Source organism: Cajanus cajan, chromosome 3, assembly GCF_000230855.2.
Source record: "Cajanus cajan strain Asha chromosome 3, NIPB_CcT2T_4, whole genome shotgun sequence".
Taxonomy (NCBI): Eukaryota; Viridiplantae; Streptophyta; class Magnoliopsida; order Fabales; family Fabaceae; genus Cajanus; species Cajanus cajan.
In genome coordinates, this window is record NC_138519.1 from 29,623,280 (window position 1) to 29,642,505 (window position 19,226).

Here is a 19,226-nt window from a genome sequence, read left to right on the forward strand (position 1 = left end):
GAAACCTAGCTAGGGTTCATAAAAAGTGATGGCTCTCTCTTGGTGACTTTTGGAAGAAACTTGGCAGAATATTTGCTCTCAAATTTCATATATCAAAAGTGAATACAATGAGTGAAGGAGGAAGCTTAAATGGATCCGGAATTAGGGACACTTGGCGCCAATGTGGAGGCTTCACATGTGGCGCCAAATTTTGAATTCAAATTTTGAATTTGAATTCAAAACTTAACTCACATGTGCAAGTCCGGTTCACATTGATGCTAGGTGTATTTAGGTTTGATTTAGTGTGCATTTAGGGTTGAATTTGAGTCACACATGTTCAGCCAAGGTGGCACCATCCATGTGACTCAAAATGCAACTTAAATGCATGCTAAATTAAACCTAGTTTTGAATTTTGAATTCAAAACTTAACTCACATGTGCAAGTCCAGTTCACATTGATGCTAGGTGTATTTAGGTTTGATTTAGTGTGCATTTAGGGTTGAATTTGAGTCACACATGTTCAGCCAAGGTGGCACCATCCATGTGACTCAAAATGCAACTTAAATGCATGCTAAATTAAACCTAGTTTTTCCTAATTCACTTAAACTAATAATCCTCCTTAAATCCTAATCTAATGACCTAAATACAATGGTCAATCAAATACAATGAATAGGAAAAATTACAAGAATGAAAATGAGCCCAATATTGGGTACCAAAAGCCCAAAGGCCCATGAAGCCCAAAACTAAGCCCAATAAGCCTATGGCCCAAAAATGCTACTCTACGTGGTCCAAAATACAAGACCAAAATATGTGAAACCTATACTAATATAATATGTACAAAATATAAGAAAAATGGATTTATTAAGAGATGGCCCATGTGAAGCTCAAATTGGGCCTTTCAGGCCCATCGGGCCCATTGGGCCTTGACTGGCCCAAACCTTCATGTCTAACCAATTCCTCTTGGCTCCTTCAATGTGTCACCCCTTGCCTTCCTAGGCATGATTCCATCAATGAGCATACAAAAATACAACAAACACAGGATTGAGGGCCAATCCCACTACCCAGCATACAATCGCACACCCAGAACGAGGTTTCTCACTCCCCCCTTACCTGGATGAGCAGAAGACGGATGGTCTTGGTGTGATCTAAGATCGTTCTTGAGTACTCTTCCTTAGAGCTCTTCGTTTCTCCTCTCTTTTTTTCCCTAACCCCTCAGAATGCAAATGAGGCAGATAGGGTTAACACTACCTGATTCCTTTCTTAAAATTAATCTATTGGGCTGGGTCAACCCAACCCATTTTCCTTCCCTTCTAAACCACTTCTCTTTCTCCTCAAAATAATTAAATAAAATAAATACATGTATATTATAAAATATTTTTCCTCTATAATAATAATATATTTCTGACCCAAAATATAATAATAAATTTCAATAACAAAATATCATATAAAATCAACCTTCTCTTAAAACATAAATATTTATTTAAAAATACTTATTTAATACGTACAAAATAATTGTCCAAAATAATAATTATTTAAAACGTACAAAATAATATTTCTATATAATAATTAAAATAATTATGATCAAATACCATATAATAATAATAATAACAACAACCTTTTTGAAAACTGGGGTGTTACATCGTTATTCAATCACATATTACTATACACGTATGTATGATAAAACATTTTAAATTTTATTATAGAAACTATCTTAAAAGTCATATTTCATATGTGATTTGTTATTAGGCAAAAAGTTTAATTTTTCAACATAATACTTAAGGGAGATAGTAATTAAATTTAATATCCCTAAATTAGTTATTTTTTTCAAAAGACACAATCAGTTAAGAAAGGTAACTAATAGGACTTATCCTAAAGTTTGTCAGTACTTGCATATAAATTAAACCGTTATTGAAAATAACAAAGAAAACAATTGTTAGCCAGCAATTTTTGCAAATAAAGTCTTATATGCCATATGTTTGACCTAAATTTTACTTCTATTAAGAAAAAAGGTTTCGTGTTAAAGACAAAACTGATATAGGAATATCGTTGCATATAAAAATACAGATAGATTAAAGCACAAAATGATTGAATTTCTAGAAAAGTAATGACTAGATACATGATCCTTAAAACAACTTAAGACAAACAAAAACAGGTAAAACTTGCGTAAAATAAGTGATTAGGTCGACTAATATTGGCAAGTAGCAAGAATATAAAAGTTGCATAAAATCCAATGACTTGGTGTGATTTTCCCGTGTTTCTTTTCAATCACTTCTCATAATGGATGTGAAAGTAACTCTATGTTATGTTGTTCTTTTATTATTTTCCTTGTCTTCAGCAGAAGATGTGAAAATCGTAGTTAAAGGGGTAACATCCATTGCTACAACAGATAATAATTTTATTTGTGCGACTTTGGACTGGTGGCCTGCTAATAAGTGCAATTACAATGACTGCCCCTGGGGACAAACAGGCATTTTGAATTTGGTATTTAACATTAGGCACCAATGAACATACGTATTTTTGTCTTACATAATTTGAATAAAAAAATTTAACTAGTTGTCCCATGTTTTGTTTTGTCAACTTTTGCAGGACTTAAGTAACAAAGTTCTATCAAATGCCATCAAGGGTAAGTTCTATTTTTCTCAGCTCTAATCATATGATTATTTTAAAAAGAAAAAACATGCAAAAAAATATTGTTGGCCCTTTTAGGCTATTTGTTTTTGTATCGATAATTTTCATTGTCCTCAGATTAGGAGGTTCAGTGGAAGATCAAATTGTTTATCAATTTGGGAAGCAAAAGAAATGTCCCCAATTCAAAAAGAAAGAAGGTGGTCTTTTTGGTTTCAGCACAGCATGCCTTCCTAGAATGAGATGGCATGAAGTACATGACTTTTTTAACAAAATTGGGTACTTGTTTAATTACTTACCATTCTTTTCTCAACACAGCGTACTATGATATATGTTACTAGCATGCTACATTCAATTCTCACATGCATCTATGTTTGTTTTGTATATTTATTTTTCAGAGTGAAGTTAACTTTTGGCTTGAATGCTCTCGCTGGAAAGAAAAATTCTGTGGAAGACAAGTTGAATTGGGTGGGAAACTGGAATCCAAAAAATGCCATAAGTCTCATGAAGTACACAATATCAAAAGGATACAAAATAGATTCATATGAATTGGGTAGCTAAATCAAATCCTTGATTAATTTATATTCTTCTTTTGATATTTGAATGACGTATGCACACACACACACGTAAATTGCTTTTTATTTTCCCCGATCTATCCCATGTGCATTATGATTTATGGTGCTTAATAGGAAATGAGCTATGTGCTGCGGGGATAGGAGCCAGGGTAGACAGTGTTCAATACGCTAAAGACATTACTAGGCTTAGACGTATAGTTAATCTATTATACCCTGATGTTTCTAGAAGGCCTAAAGTGTTAGGCCCTGGTGGTTTCTATGGTAAGGAGTGGTTTGAAAGCTTCTTACTGAATGTTGGCCTGATGTGGTTGATGGAGTGACCCACCATATTTACAACCTTGGTGCTGGTATGTATATATGTGTGTATATATATATATATATATATATTTATATATATTGTATTTTTGGACAATAGCTATAGCACACATTTCACTAGTTTGCTAGCTCTTAATGATTGGTTTGTTTTAAAGGTGTTGACAAGGATATTATCAACAAGCTTCAAGACCCATATTACTTGAGCCAAGTTGCTGAAACTTTCAAAAGTGTTGCTCAAGCAGTCAAGGAATTCACGCCATGGGCAGCACCATGGGTTGGGGAAGCTGGAGGAGCCTATAACAGTGGTAGCAAAGATGTGTCTCACACTTTTGTTAATGGGTTTTGGTTAGTCAAATATGCCAATCAATTGAGTTTTTTGCTTCCTTTTCAAAATTTTAAAGTATATATATATATATATATATATATATATATATATATATATATATGTATATGTATATGTATATGTATATGTATGTATGTATGTTAAAATATTTTAACTTAATAACTAGGTACTTGGACCAATTAGGCATGACATCAACCTTAAACCACAAGGTTTATTGTAGACAAACTTTGGTTGGAGGAAACTATGGCTTGCTAAACACAACAACCTTCATCCCTAACCCGGATTATTATGGGTAAGTCATGTCATGTGTGTGTGAAAGGCACTTGTTACTGATGAATATCCAATTCATTTAGAACTTACCTTAGCAAGGACAATCAATATGCTTTAATTGTTATATTTTTCAAATTAATATTCTACAAAAAATTATGAAACATCCAAATTGATCAAGACTTAGTTATCAATTCACATGTCTTTCTAATGATAACACCTTTCGATTGATTAGAGCGCTTTTGTGGCATCGACTCATGGGAAGCAAAGTCCTTTCAGTTTCTCATGAAGGATCACCATTTTTACGTGCATACGCACATTGTTCCAAGAAAGGGGTAAGCTCATTTATCTCAAAACGTCTTGTTTTTTTCTCTATTTTTTTATTACTCTTCATAAAAATAAAACTACTCGTATAGACATTAACAACATCATGCTACTGAAACATAAATATCATATCATAAATTGTAACAATTATTTGGGGAAAACTACTTAAATAAAGTAAAACTAAGAAGTTTCCATATCGTTTTAAGGTCAATGCGTGCCATTTGTTCTTAATCCTTTTTTTCTTTTTCATTAAGCACTTGTTGTTGTTCTCCTTAATTTCAGCCCGGTGTCACTATGCTACTTATAAACATGTCCAATTCCACTACTTTCAATGTATCCTTCGTTGATGACATGAATTTGTACCCTGTCTTGGAGACGGTACCAGGAAGAGTACCAATGACTATGAGGGAAGAATACCATCTAACACCCAAGGATGGAAACATTCGAAGTGATGTGGTGTTGTTGAATGGAACTCCACTACAGCTGACAGAATCACTAGACATCCCAGAAATGAAACCACGATTGGTGGATGCTTCTTCTCCTGTCAAAGTAGAGCCTGACTCAATTGTATTTGTTTATACCAAGAGCTTCAATGCACCAACATGTGGATAACAGGCACAAAATATTATTTAGTAAAGTACGAAACAACAATTTGTACATATATAGAGCTTCATTAAGCCAGCACATGCACATAATATCAATCAGCAACAAGACAACAAAACCTTAAAAAGTTATTGTGGACAATTACTTTTAATTCTAATTACTATCTAGGTAATAAATTTTATTGAAAAATTTGTAGTTGATTTATTAGAACGTTTACTCATTTTATGTATATATAAATATGTGTATATGTGATTATTGTGTTAGATTATTAATTTGAGAGGTTTTATTATAGGTAGAAAGTTATAGAGAAAATTAATTTAGTTTTGTTATGAAATTCAATCTAAAAAATAAAGTAACATTCAAATGAACATATGAATGGAGTTTCATAAAAATAGTTTGACGAATAAAAATTATTTTGATAAATGTGATCGTAATTGACCAAACATCCAATTTGAGATTGATTATTTGAGTTCTTGTTGTAAAAACTCAATTCTTATAATTTTTTATTTTTTCGTATATACATCCCAAATCACTTAATTTTATTATATTCACGGTTAACTTGAGTTGATTTTAAAACATAAAATAAATGTACTTTTATATATTTTATTATCCGTAAAGGAAAATTATAAAAAAAATAAATTTAAAATAACATATTCATTTTGAAATAAAATTGTGTTCTATTGAGCATCAATTCGATATTAGTGGTCGTGACACTAATTTCTTTCTAAATCAAAGTTTTTAAAAAGAAATATATACAAAATTAATTAATGCCCTTTTAAAATTATTTAATGAGTAATACTAAAAAAATTACTTTTTTGTATATGTAATATTTTTAAAATATAATGAGCAATACTTATAATTGTTGTCATTGTTAACAAATATTTTTTAAGACATAATTTTTTAGATTCAATTTGAGATTAGATAAGTTGTAAGACAGCAATTGAATTAATTTTCAAAGAATATTTTTTTATGTTACTTAATAATTAAATTTTAACTATTGTATGGACTCGTTTTAGGCATGAGTAATCCATGAATGAATTTTCTATTATATGTTTTCCTTAATGGTACAAAAAATTACAACAACGACAATGAGCATCAAATTTAAGTCCTCATGGAATTACTTCCACCTTTATCGCTCATATAAGTTCTCTCCAACCGCAAATTGAACATCACAATTTTTTTTCATGATAATCAACATAAGTGGCTCACATGAGTAATGAGTACCCTTATGAATCAACTTTATAACCAAGGTATCAGACTTTTCCCAACCCAACAACCAACATCCTCTACTTTTCTGTTTTCACCACCATAATAGTTTGGTCAGTATTTCAATTAAATAAAGTATTCAAAATACTATTATAGAAAATAATATATTAATTAGATATTTTTCAAATGTATTTATGCAATAAATGAGTTAATTTTCTTTGGTAGAAAAATAATGTAATAATTAGATGTAAATTTATTCATTAATAAGAGTGCATAAAGTATAACTAATTGTTCTTACTTTCCAATATAGCTAAAAATTTTAAATTATGATGTTTATATTCTTGAACTCTATAAAATTTTAAATAAGAATTAAATTAAGATAGAGAAATATCTAAAGTAAAACATTGCACGTATTAATTCATTAAAACTTTTGATGAAATTTTTAAATTAATCATCTTGCAAAAAATAGGAAACAAAATTAAGTGGATGAAAGAAGCATAACCCTTCAATAATGCAAACAAAGCAAGAACAAAGAACACATGATTTTGGCATACTAGTTCATCTGAACCACTGAGATTGGTTGTAATTCTTGATCATGTTCGACTATCTTTTCAAAGATACAAGTATTCTTTAACAAGCCACTTCTAGTTCAATCCAAAGCTTGCTTTGATATTCCGCTTCAAGCAAACTACTCAAGTATTCTTTGAAAAACAAAGTCTTTCCAAGCTTCAATCACCAAGTATTATTTAAATAATAAAGTCCAAGTATACCAAGAAGACATGGGCTAGGCTTGAAGGAAAAAGGCCCAAACTCATGATTGAGCTTCGGGTTATCTTTTAGTCCATTTCTTATTCCTTGTATTTTCTTGTTCTTTTTTATTTTGACCTCGTGTTTTGGGCCAAGTAGTGTAGAAATTTAATTCCTTATATTTTCTTCTATGGGTGTAATTAGTAGTTTAAGGGGGTGCAACTAGTACGTAGAAGATATAGCTAAAAGGATTTGTATTTAGGCCAACAGAGGTGGTACCTATTCCTATAGTCACATGCCCAACACATTAGTCACACCTTTAACACTTGCCACGTGGCAAGCTCTTATAGGCTATTCTAGATCTGTGTCACATGGTAGCACATGACGCATGGCACATGGATCCTAGATCCATGAGAGTTAGGGCCTAATATTTGAAATCAAATTCAATTTTGGGGTGCACCATCTTAGCTTGGTTGGTAACCTTGGTTCATTTCTAACCATGGTTTGCTTATCTTGCTCTGTAAGCTAGGTTAGTCTATATATACGAGAAACCTTGTAATCCTATGTCACTTTTAATCATTGTTAGCAAAATCATTATTGATTCTCACTTCAAAAGTCTTGGGTTCACTCTATGAGAGTGTGACTCCTTAAGTTCTTTCATCAAGGAACTTTTCCTTGTGGAAAGAACATCATCTCTTGGTTTATCATTTGCTTGAAGGTTGCACCACTTCTCCACTATCCAGTCTTCCATTCGAAGTTTTATTTTCAAGTTTTGTTGCCATGGATAAAGATTGAAGGATGTAGGATGCAAGTGGAACAAGACGCCTACCATTTCTCACAAGTTTCCATCATTAGGTTAAAAGATGTTTTTGTTTCCCGTTGCTTAGTCGTTATGCTATATAGTAAGTGTTGTGACTTGTTGGCTCATTACACTTCGTATCTAGAGATAGAATGGAGAACACACTACAAGAAATGTTACATGTAGCGACATATAAAAAGTGTCACTATAGGTACAATATGTGTAGGTATATGTTTATTTGACATATAGATTACACACAGCTTTAGTATTGATTTTGAATGAAATTTAACAACATATTTTGTGTGTCACTATAGTCTATACTCATACTTTTTAATAATATACCAACATATATTGTAGTCATTGTGTGGATAAAAGTAATTTTTAGTGACATATATAGTGTCACTATAGGGTGTGTGTCACTGTATGAGAATTTTGTTGTAATGAAACCTTATATTTATTCTGCTAGAATATAACTTTTAAGAAATATAAGGGCAATTGAGTACTTTGTTTAGTTCTTGTAACACCCCAATTTTTATACTTTAATTGAGGGTAACTTAGTAATTTTTAGGGGTGATTTAGTAGCCCAGAACGGGTCGTTCTTAAATTGGAACGGGCAGTTCTAAACCACCAAACTGCCCTATAACCCTAGATTGGAACGGGGCGTTCCAAAGATGAGAACGACCGTTCCAGGGATGAGAACGGACCGTTCCAAATATGGCCGTTATGGGTTTAATTGCAATCCCAGAACAGGCCGTTCTGATTTCAGAATGGGTCATTCCTGATTTGAAACAGGCCATTCCATGAAACTTGATGCCTATAAATTGAGTGCTCTGGCACTCCCAAAATCATATTTTTCAGTTCTGACTTCTTTTAGTTCTGAGTTCTTTCTTCTACATTCTCTTCTTTTCCTTCTACAGTCTCTGAAGAACGAGGGGCACTTAGAGGAGGAGACCAAGGAGATCTCTGTTTTAGTTTCAACTGCTGTTTATCCAGGTACGGGAGAAAAAAAGATTTTTTATATGTAGAGTTACATATGGGAATTGGGTAGAGGAAGAGTCCCTTAGGATTATGAGTAATTTTATAATTAGTTCTGTTTGGAGAATTATTGGTCTTATGTGATTCTGTATGTATTTAGGACTACGAATATATGATTAATTTGTAAAAATGATGCTCTGAGAGAGAGAACGAAATTATAAAAAAGTGCCTGTAAGTTAGGCTTTGGAAAAATTGGATTATTTCTATTTGAGGAGTTAATGATCCCATTAGATACTGTATGTGTTGAGGATTAGAAATATATATTTAATTTGTAAGAATGATGATCTGGGAGAGAGAACGAAATTGTAGAAAAGTGCCTGTGAGTTAGGGTTTGGAACAATTGGGGGTTTTACTGTTTATGTTAAGATTATATTAAATGTGTAATTCCATTGATTATTATATTAATTGATAACATGATGTTGCGAATGGTATGTTATGAATTAACTACCCAATTAATTATGATGTGAGTATGTGAACATGAGATGGGATATTGTGTGGAATGTGAATGTGATGTGATTGTGGTTCTTCACACTTATGACCAGGGGTGAGCACGACCCTGGATTGTTACATGGGTATCGTGACCTTGGATAACATGTTAGGGGTGAGCACGACCCTAGGTTAGGGGTAACGTGACCTTGGCACAGTGTTATATCAGGGGTGAGCATGACTCTGGATTGTTACGTGGGTATTGTGACCTTGGATAACATGTCATGGGTGAGCACGACCCTGGGCTAGAAATGCTACAGGGGAAACGTGACCTTGGCACAGTGTTATATCAGGGGTGAGCACGGCCTTGGATTGTTACGTGGGTATCGTGACCTTGGATAACATGTCGAGTGTGAGCACGACCCTGGGCTAGATATGCAACAGGGGAAACGTGACCTTGGCACAATGTTATATCAGGGGTGAGCACAGCCTTGGATTGTTAAATGGGTAACGTGACCTTGGTATAGTGTGAAGTGCAAGATTTGTGATGATTGGGGTGATTACGAATTATGACGTGATAATGATGCATGATTGATCGAGTTATGATATGTTGAAATGTTTATGAATATTTTATTAAGTATGGAGTTATAATGAGACGATATGTTGCGTTTTCCTTATGTGCTTTATATATAGATGCTTTCTTTTCTCATCCGTACAAATTGTGGATGTTTTAGGTGAGGAAGATCCGGCTTTGAGTGGCATCTAGGATGCCAACAGTTGAATTGTAGGTGTCCTATGATATTGTGACATCGGGGAAGAAAATTCTAGGATATGGAATTTTTATATGGATTTGGAGTTGTATTTATTATTTTTAAAAATAATATGTAAACTCTTATGTTTTATTTTCCAATGTTCATTTTTCAATCATTTTGGATATTGAAGAACATTTGTGAAGGTTTTTACGTGAACTCTTTTACCAACTGTGAAAGTTTATTTTCCATAATTTAATTACATTATTACGATATATGTGTTGGGGTAGTAAGGGTGTCACAGTTTCACAGCTTGAACTCTAATACGAGATATTTCCTTAAATTGAATTTTTATCTGTTTCACTAATTAATATTTTCCTATATCAAATTTTATACTTTGAATTTACAAAACTCATATCTAAAATCTAATTTTCATATTCTAGATTTAACTCCATTTAAACAGAAATAATTTCAAAGTCAAACGCATAATCCGTTTTGGAAAGAATGACTCTTACGTTACGATACCAAACACTTGTGGTTTTTGCATGTCATGTTTGTCGCATCATTGTCAGGGACTATGTCTCTTGACTAGGTGATTATTTTTTTTTTCTCTAATAAGAACTAGGCATTATTTTTTTCTCTTTATTTTTTTATCTCCAATATTTGACTCTTTTTTCTAACTTCCCGCATTTTTATCTTGTGAAGGATTCTTCTATTTATTCCCATATCACACCATCTAAGAGAACACTTCAAAGAAGACCCTAAAGTTGAAAATTTATCAAAAAAAATGTCAATAATGCAAAAGCAAAAAAGTCATCAAAGTTCTAAATGTCCAATAGAACAGTCTAAACACAACAAGATAGTGAACAAAACATCTAAATAATTAAAAGAGAAATTTAAAAAATAGAATACATATAACCACTCATACACTAATATAATAATTAAAAATATTTTTATGTAAAACATAATGAAATCCAAATAAAAGTAGAGATGGTTTACCACAAATGTGATGATAATAAAAAAGAAGAAATGGAATGTGACAAAAAATGTTGTAGAAATTAAAAACTCAACAAATATATATACAATCTAAAAATATAGAGAAACAACCCATAAAAAAATAAAAAAATAAATTGTAAGGATGATGTCCTTCATGGGCACAATAAATGTCTTTTTATGAAAACTCAATCAATTCTAATTTAAAAACTATATACACACTAATTTTAATTTGAAAATTACATAATATAAATAACTTAAATATCATGACTAGAACGTATCCTAATTATAAAATTGTGTATGTTCTAATTCTAATATGACAATTTGAACATAAAAGATATCTAAAAATAATTATAAATGATTTGAATGAATATATTCCTATGTCGTAAGTATTTTGTGTTTGCTGTTTATTATTTTGTTTTCCAATATCTCGAGCACTTGTTAGTATTTGTTTTATTTAAAGTATTAAACAAATTGATGTAAAAAATTTGCATTGTCAACCAATCAGAAATAAAGATAAATTAAATGTAACTTTTAGGTTGATTATTATTAAAGTCAATCAACATGCCATATATGATTCTAATATAGGATTGGTGTAAAAGTCAATATTTACACCATCAATACATAAATTATTTTGTTTTACAGAAATATGTTGGAAGAGAGAAATTTGAATTTAACTAAAGTGCAATGAGATTATAGTTAAGGATTTTATACATCGTTATTCAATCACATATTACTATACACGTATGTATGATAAAACTTTTTGAATTTTATTATAGCAACTATCTTAAAAGTCATATTTCATATGTGATTTGTTATTAGGCAAAAAGTTTAATTTTTCAACATAATACTTAAGGGAGATAGTAATTGAATTTAATATCCCTAAATTAGTTGTTTTTTTTTAAATACACAATCAGTTAAGAAAGGTAACTAATAGGACTTATCCTAAAGTTTGTCAGTACTTGCATATAAATTAAACCGTTATTGAAAATAACAAAAAAAACAATTGTTAGCCAGCAATTTTTGCTAATAAAGTCTTATATGCCATATGTTTGACCGAAATTTTACTTCTATTAAGAAAAAGGGTTTCGGGTTAAAGACAAAACTGATATAGGAATATCGTTGCATATAAAAATACAGATAGATTAAAGCACAAAATGATTGAATTTCTAGAAAATTAATGACTAGATACATGATCCTTAAAACAATTTAAGACAAACAAAAACAGGTAAAACTTGCGTAAAATAAGTGATTAGGTCGATCGACTAATATTGGCAAGTAGCAAGAATATAAAAGTTGCATAAAATCCAATGACTTGGTGTGATTTTCCCGTGTTTCTTTTCAATCACTTCTCATAATGGATGTGAAAGTAACTCTATGTTATGTTGTTCTTTTATTATTTTCCTTGTCTTCAGCAGAAGATGTGAAAATCGTAGTTAAAGGGGTAACATCCATTGCTACAACAGATAATAATTTTATTTGTGCGACTTTGGACTGGTGGCCTACTAATAAGTGCAATTACAATGACTGCCCCTGGGGACAAACAGGCATTTTGAATTTGGTATTTAACATTAGGCACCAATGAACATACGTATTTTCGTCTTACATAATTTGAATAAAAAAATTTAACTAGTTGTCCCATGTTTTGTTTTGTCAACTTTTGCAGGACTTAAGTAACAAAGTTCTATCAAATGCCATCAAGGGTAAGTTCTATTTTTCTCAGCTCTAATCATATGATTATTTTAAAAAGAAAAAACATGCAAAAAATATTTTTGGCCCTTTTAGGCTATTTGTTTTTGTATCGATAATTTTCATTGTCCTCATTCTTTAGTTTAGTCGAGGCAAGATGTGGCATTTTAATGGTCCGATGTGTAACATATATCATATGATCATGGGTAGACAATATCAATTTATGAATTTCACATTTTTTATCATTCCAAACTTTGGCAGCTTTTAATCCCCTGAGGATCAGATTAGGAGGTTCAGTGGAAGATCAAATTGTTTATCAATTTGGGAAGCAAAAGAAATGTCCCCATTTCAAAAAGAAAGAAGGTGGTCTTTTTGGTTTCAGCACAACATGCCTTCCTAGAATGAGATGGGATGAAGTACATGACTTTTTTAACAAAACAGGGTACTTGTTTAATTACTTACCATTCTTTTCTCAACACAGCGTACTATGATATATGTTACTAGCATGCTACATTCAATTCTCACATGCATCTATGTTTGTTTTGTATATTTATTTTTCAGAGTGAAGTTAATTTTTGGCTTGAATGCTCTCGCTGGAAAGAAAAATTCTGTGGAAGATAAGTTGAATTGGGTGGGAAACTGGAATCCAAAAAATGCCATAAGTCTCATGAAGTACACAATATCAAAAGGATACAAAATAGATTCATATGAATTGGGTAGCTAAATCAAAGCCTTGATTAATTTATATTCTGCTTTTGATATTTGAATGACGTATACACACATACACGTAAATTGTTTTTTATTTTCCCCGATCTATCCCATGTGCATTATGATTTATGGTGCTTAATAGGAAATGAGCTATGTGCTGCGGGGATAGGAGCCAGGGTAGACAGTGTTCAATATGCTAAAGACATTACTAGGCTTAGACGTATAGTTAATCTACTATACCCTGATGTTCCTAGAAGGCCTAAAGTGTTAGGCCCTGGTGGTTTCTATGGTAAGGAGTGGTTTGAAAGCTTCTTACTGAATGTTGGGCCTGGTGTGGTTGATGGAGTGACCCACCACATTTACAACCTTGGTGCTGGTATGTATATATGTGTGTATATATATATAAATATATATGTATATATATCTATATATATATATATTGTACTTTTGGACAATAGCTATAGCACACATTTCACTAGTTTGCTAGCTCTTAATGATTGGTTTGTTTTAAAGGTGTTGACAAGGATATTATCAACAAGCTTCAAGACCCATATTACTTGAGCCAAGTTGCTGAAACTTTCAAAAGTGTTGCTCAAGCAGTCAAGGAATTCACGCCATGGGCAGCACCATGGGTTGGGGAAGCTGGAGGAGCCTATAACAGTGGTAGCAAAGATGTGTCTCACACTTTTGTTAATGGGTTTTGGTTAGTCTAATATGCCAATGAATTGAGTTTTTTGCTTCCTTTTCAAAATTTTCAAGTATATATATATGTATATATATATATGTGTGTGTATATGTATATGTATATGTATGTATGTATGTTAAAATATTTTAACTTAATAACTAGGTACTTGGACCAATTAGGCATGACATCAACCTTAAACCACAAGGTTTATTGTAGACAAACTTTGGTTGGAGGAAACTATGGCTTGCTAAACACAACAACCTTCATCCCTAACCCGGATTATTATGGGTAAGTCATGTCATGTGTGTGTGAAAGGCACTTGTTACTGATGAATATCCAATTCATTTAGAACTTACCTTAGCAAGGACAATCAATATGCTTTAATTGTTATATTTTTCAAATTAATATTCTACAAAAAATTATGAAACATCCAAATTGATCAAGACTTAGTTATCAATTCACATGTCTTTCTAATGATAACACCTTTCGATTGATTAGAGCGCTTTTGTGGCATCGACTCATGGGAAGCAAAGTCCTTTCAGTTTCTCATGAAGGATCACCATTTTTACGTGCATACGCACATTGTTCCAAGAAAGGGGTAAGCTCATTTATCTCAAAACGTCTTGTTTTTTTCTCTATTTTTTTATTACTCTTCATAAAAATAAAACTACTCGTATAGACATTAACAACATCATGCTACTGAAACATAAATATCATATCATAAATTGTAACAATTATTTGGGGAAAACTACTTAAATAAAGTAAAACTAAGAAGTTTCCATATCGTTTTAAGGTCAATGCGTGCCATTTGTTCTTAATCCTTTTTTTCTTTTTCATTAAGCACTTGTTGTTGTTCTCCTTAATTTCAGCCCGGTGTCACTATGCTACTTATAAACATGTCCAATTCCACTACTTTCAATGTATCCTTCGTTGATGACATGAATTTGTACCCTGTCTTGGAGACGGTACCAGGAAGAGTACCAATGCCTATGAGGGAAGAATACCATCTAACACCCAAGGATGGAAACATTCGAAGTGATGTGGTGTTGTTGAATGGAACTCCACTACAGCTGACAGAATCACTAGACATCCCAGAAATGAAACCACGATTGGTGGATGCTTCTTCTCCTGTCAAAGTAGAGCCTGACTCAATTGTATTTGTTTATACCAAGAGCTTCAATGCACCAACATGTGGATAACAGGCACAAAATATTATTTAGTAAAGTACGAAACAACAATTTGTACATATATAGAGCTTCATTAAGCCAGCACATGCACATAATATCAATCAGCAACAAGACAACAAAACCTTAAAAAGTTATTGTGGACAATTACTTTTAATTCTAATTACTATCTAGGTAATAAATTTTATTGAAAAATTTGTAGTTGATTTATTAGAACGTTTACTCATTTTATGTATATATAAATATGTGTATATGTGATTATTGTGTTAGATTATTAATTTGAGAGGTTTTATTATAGGTAGAAAGTTATAGAGAAAATTAATTTAGTTTTGTTATGAAATTCAATCTAAAAAATAAAGTAACATTCAAATGAACATATGAATGGAGTTTCATAAAAATAGTTTGACGAATAAAAATTATTTTGATAAATGTGATCGTAATTGACCAAACATCCAATTTGAGATTGATTATTTGAGTTCTTGTTGTAAAAACTCAATTCTTATAATTTTTTATTTTTTCGTATATACATCCCAAATCACTTAATTTTATTATATTCACGGTTAACTTGAGTTGATTTTAAAACATAAAATAAATGTACTTTTATATATTTTATTATTCGTAAAGGAAAATTATAAAAAAAATAAATTTAAAATAACATATTCATTTTGAAATAAAATTGTGTTCTATTGAGCATCAATTCGATATTAGTGGTCGTGACACTAATTTCTTTCTAAATCAAAGTTTTTAAAAAGAAATATATACAAAATTAATTAATGCCCTTTTAAAATTATTTAATGAGTAATACTAAAAAAATTACTTTTTTGTATATGTAATATTTTTAAAATATAATGAGCAATACTTATAATTGTTGTCATTGTTAACAAATATTTTTTAAGACATAATTTTTTAGATTCAATTTGAGATTAGATAAGTTGTAAGACAGCAATTGAATTAATTTTCAAAGAATATTTTTTTATGTTACTTAATAATTAAATTTTAACTATTGTATGGACTCGTTTTAGGCATGAGTAATCCATGAATGAATTTTCTATTATATGTTTTCCTTAATGGTACAAAAAATTACAACAACGACAATGAGCATCAAATTTAAGTCCTCATGGAATTACTTCCACCTTTATCGCTCATATAAGTTCTCTCCAACCGCAAATTGAACATCACAATTTTTTTTTCCTGATAATCAACATAAGTGGCTCACTGTGAGGCCCCTTTTATTTTTTTCTTTCTTTTCTTTCTTCTCCTTCTCCCCGGACCCATTCTCATTTTTCTTCTTCATCACTTTGCTAGCCCTCTATTCACTCACTTCTCACTTGCTTTTCCCTGTGACCAATTTGGTGCTCCATTTCAACTTAAGGTGCTGATTGAAGGGTGGATTCTGGTCGAAATCGTGCGGAGCCTTTTTCCTCATCTCCTTTTTCAACTCTCTTCTTCTCCATTTCTTCCCGAAGCTCGATTTCCTTGAGTGAGGTAAGGGAAGTTAGTATTTTGTTCTTTTTCGCTATTTCTGGTTGTGGAAGAATTCCAGGATCTTGTTAGATGCTTGTCGATGGCTGATTCGTGGCTAGATTAAGGAAACTTGTTGTTTTTGGGGTTTCGGGGATTGTTGAGAAATTTTGGGGAATAGTCTTGATTGTTGTTGCATGTTGAAAAAGGTAGTACTTTTGGACTCTTGGATGAAAATGTAGTGTTTTGAACCGATTGCATGTGAAGTTTCTGGTCTTTTCGCAGGTCTCTGATGAATTTATTCGAAAATGGTTGGCTGCTGCTGAGCTTCGCGCTGAGCGGGGTTCTTCGTGCCTGGGCGCGCGGCCATCAAGGGACCTATTTGGTTAAGCCCGCTGAGCGCCATGATGAGTGCGCTGAGCGCGCTTGAGATTGTGGGTCTCTGGCTGGCCCGCGTTGGGCGCGATACCAGTGGTAGCAGGTTTTGGTTCTTCTTTTGGGCGCTGAGCGCATCCCTTGTCGCGCTGGGCGTGAGAGTCCTTGGGAGTATCTGCCTCATGGGCGCTGGGCGTAATTTGAATTACGCTGGGCGCGAGACCAAGGGAGGTCTCTGCCTTCCCCGTGTTGGGCGCAGGGTTGTGCACGCTGGGCGCGTGAGACTCCTTGAGTCTCTGTCTGGCCAGCGCTGGGCGCAATGGCCATTGCGTCAAGCGCGAGAGAGCCTTGGGTTCTCTGGTTGAGCCCGCCGGGCGCGGGCACACCTGCGCTGGGCGCGCGGACCCCCTCGATACTCTCTGGTTGTACTGTGCTGGGCGCAACTACTAGTGCACCGGGCGCGTGAGTGAAGTTGTATCATATGATGTGAAATTGTTGTTTATGCTGAGTTAATTTGAAATGGAGGAATCTATAGTAGATAATAGTATTGATGATGTTGAAATATATTAGTTGCATATTCTTGTAAGTTGATATGTGAGTGTATTAGTTGTGCAATGTTGTAAGTTGATATGTTAAGCTGAATAGTTGTGTGTTACTGTGTGTTGCTTCTGGATGTTGTAGGCCGAAAGGCTGAGGTGTTGTAGGTCGAAAGGCTGAGGTGTTGTAGGAGATCTCCGAGGTGATATGCGTGACGACGCATTTTGTGTGTATTGGTAAATCTGTGTGGAAATAACTGACTGGATGTTTATTGATAAAGTGTTAATGGTCAGAAATTTTGTTATTGTTAAAGATTTCCCATATGTTGTTTCTCTTTATACTAGCTTACCCTTTGTGTTTTTCATGTGGTTGGACTGCTATGATCGTACTATGTACGGGAGCAGAGCAGGGATAGGTGGAGGATTTGTGATGGGTCGGCAGCTGAGAGTTGAAGCTGATTCCTATGGATGTTTTGTCTGTTTGTTCACTTGGTATAGTGACATGGATGTAATTGTTTTGTTTTCATGCCCTAACGCTAGTTGGATTTGGGACAGATGTATATATTTATATTCTAGACTCTATATTTATATACTTGTTCTATTCTGCCTAGTGTTTCCGGTGTGTTTAGTGGTAAGTGAAATGGCCAATCGGGTCGTTACACTTTAGTGGTATCAGAGCAGGTCGAGTCTAGTGGACACTCTTTGGGGGTGGTTCCTTTAGGCTTTTGTTGTGTTAACTTTGTGATGTGTTACCTTGTTGTGTTGCTTGTTGTGCAAATGGATGTGATGAATTATTGTGTTGATAGTTGTTGTTTGGGTGATTGGTAGGGTACTAAAGATGTTGTTATTTTTGTAGACGATGACTAGAACCAACGAACAGATAGCCCGTGCCATAGAAATGATGGCTATGGCTATGCAACAGCAGAATGCATATTTTTCTAGGATGGAAGCTGAGAGAGCTGCAGCTGGTGCAGCAAGACCTACAGGGTCACAGGAAAGCCGGGATCTTGCTGAGTTCCGGAAGTGTAATCCTCCACAATTTGCAGGAGATGCGGATCCAGAGGTAGCTGACCTCTGGATCCGTGAGTTGGAGAAGATCTTTTCTGTTCTAGGATGTCCTCCAGAGAGGAGGTTAGCCTATGCTGTATATATGCTTGTGGGAGAGGCCGAGCATTGGTGGGGAAGCGCCTATCAGATGCTTACTTCTAGAGGAGTTGCAGTTGACTGGGAGTGTTTCAGGACGGTATTCATGGAGAAGTACTTTCCGGAGAGTATAAGGCACGCCAAGGAGGCTGAGTTCCTGCGGTTACACCAGGGTGGGTTGACTGTATCGGAGTATGCGATGAGGTTCGAGCACTTGGCTCGTTTTTACTCACAGACTATTTCGGAAGCCTGGAAGTGCAGAAAATTTGCTGAGGGATTAAAGTATGAATTGAAGAAGGTGGTGGTGCCTATGGCCATCACCGAGTTTTCTGCCTTGGTAGAGAAGGCAAAGATTGTGGAGAGGTTAGAAGGGGGTAACCGTGTGGTCAGAGCTACCGAGAGATCAGCTGAGTCCAGGAGGGGAGGTGGAAGTCAGAGGAAGCCCTATGATAGGCCCTAG

The 19,226-nt window shown here is 33.6% G+C and overlaps 2 protein-coding genes and 1 pseudogene across 2 annotated transcripts; all 3 read left to right on the forward strand.

Moving 5' to 3' along the window:
- Window positions 1-2,185: 2,185 nt before the first annotated feature.
- On the forward strand, window positions 2,186-5,967 carry LOC145949300 (heparanase-like protein 2; annotated as a pseudogene).
- A 6,344-nt stretch (window positions 5,968-12,311) lies between these two features.
- Window positions 12,312-15,784, forward strand: LOC109816308 (heparanase-like protein 2). The gene is made up of 9 exons (XM_083072130.1): window positions 12,312-12,546; window positions 12,652-12,688; window positions 12,936-13,116; window positions 13,236-13,393; window positions 13,525-13,758; window positions 13,896-14,085; window positions 14,230-14,355; window positions 14,566-14,665; window positions 14,937-15,784. Exons 1-9 carry the CDS (start codon window positions 12,343-12,345, stop codon window positions 15,264-15,266), a joined length of 1,560 nt encoding a protein of 519 aa, XP_082928256.1. The 5' UTR covers window positions 12,312-12,342; the 3' UTR covers window positions 15,267-15,784.
- Window positions 15,785-18,482: 2,698 nt separating this feature from the next.
- LOC145956216 (uncharacterized) lies at window positions 18,483-19,226 on the forward strand. The gene has a single exon (XM_083071781.1). The coding sequence runs from the start codon at window positions 18,483-18,485 to the stop codon at window positions 19,224-19,226; it is 744 nt and encodes a 247-aa protein (XP_082927907.1).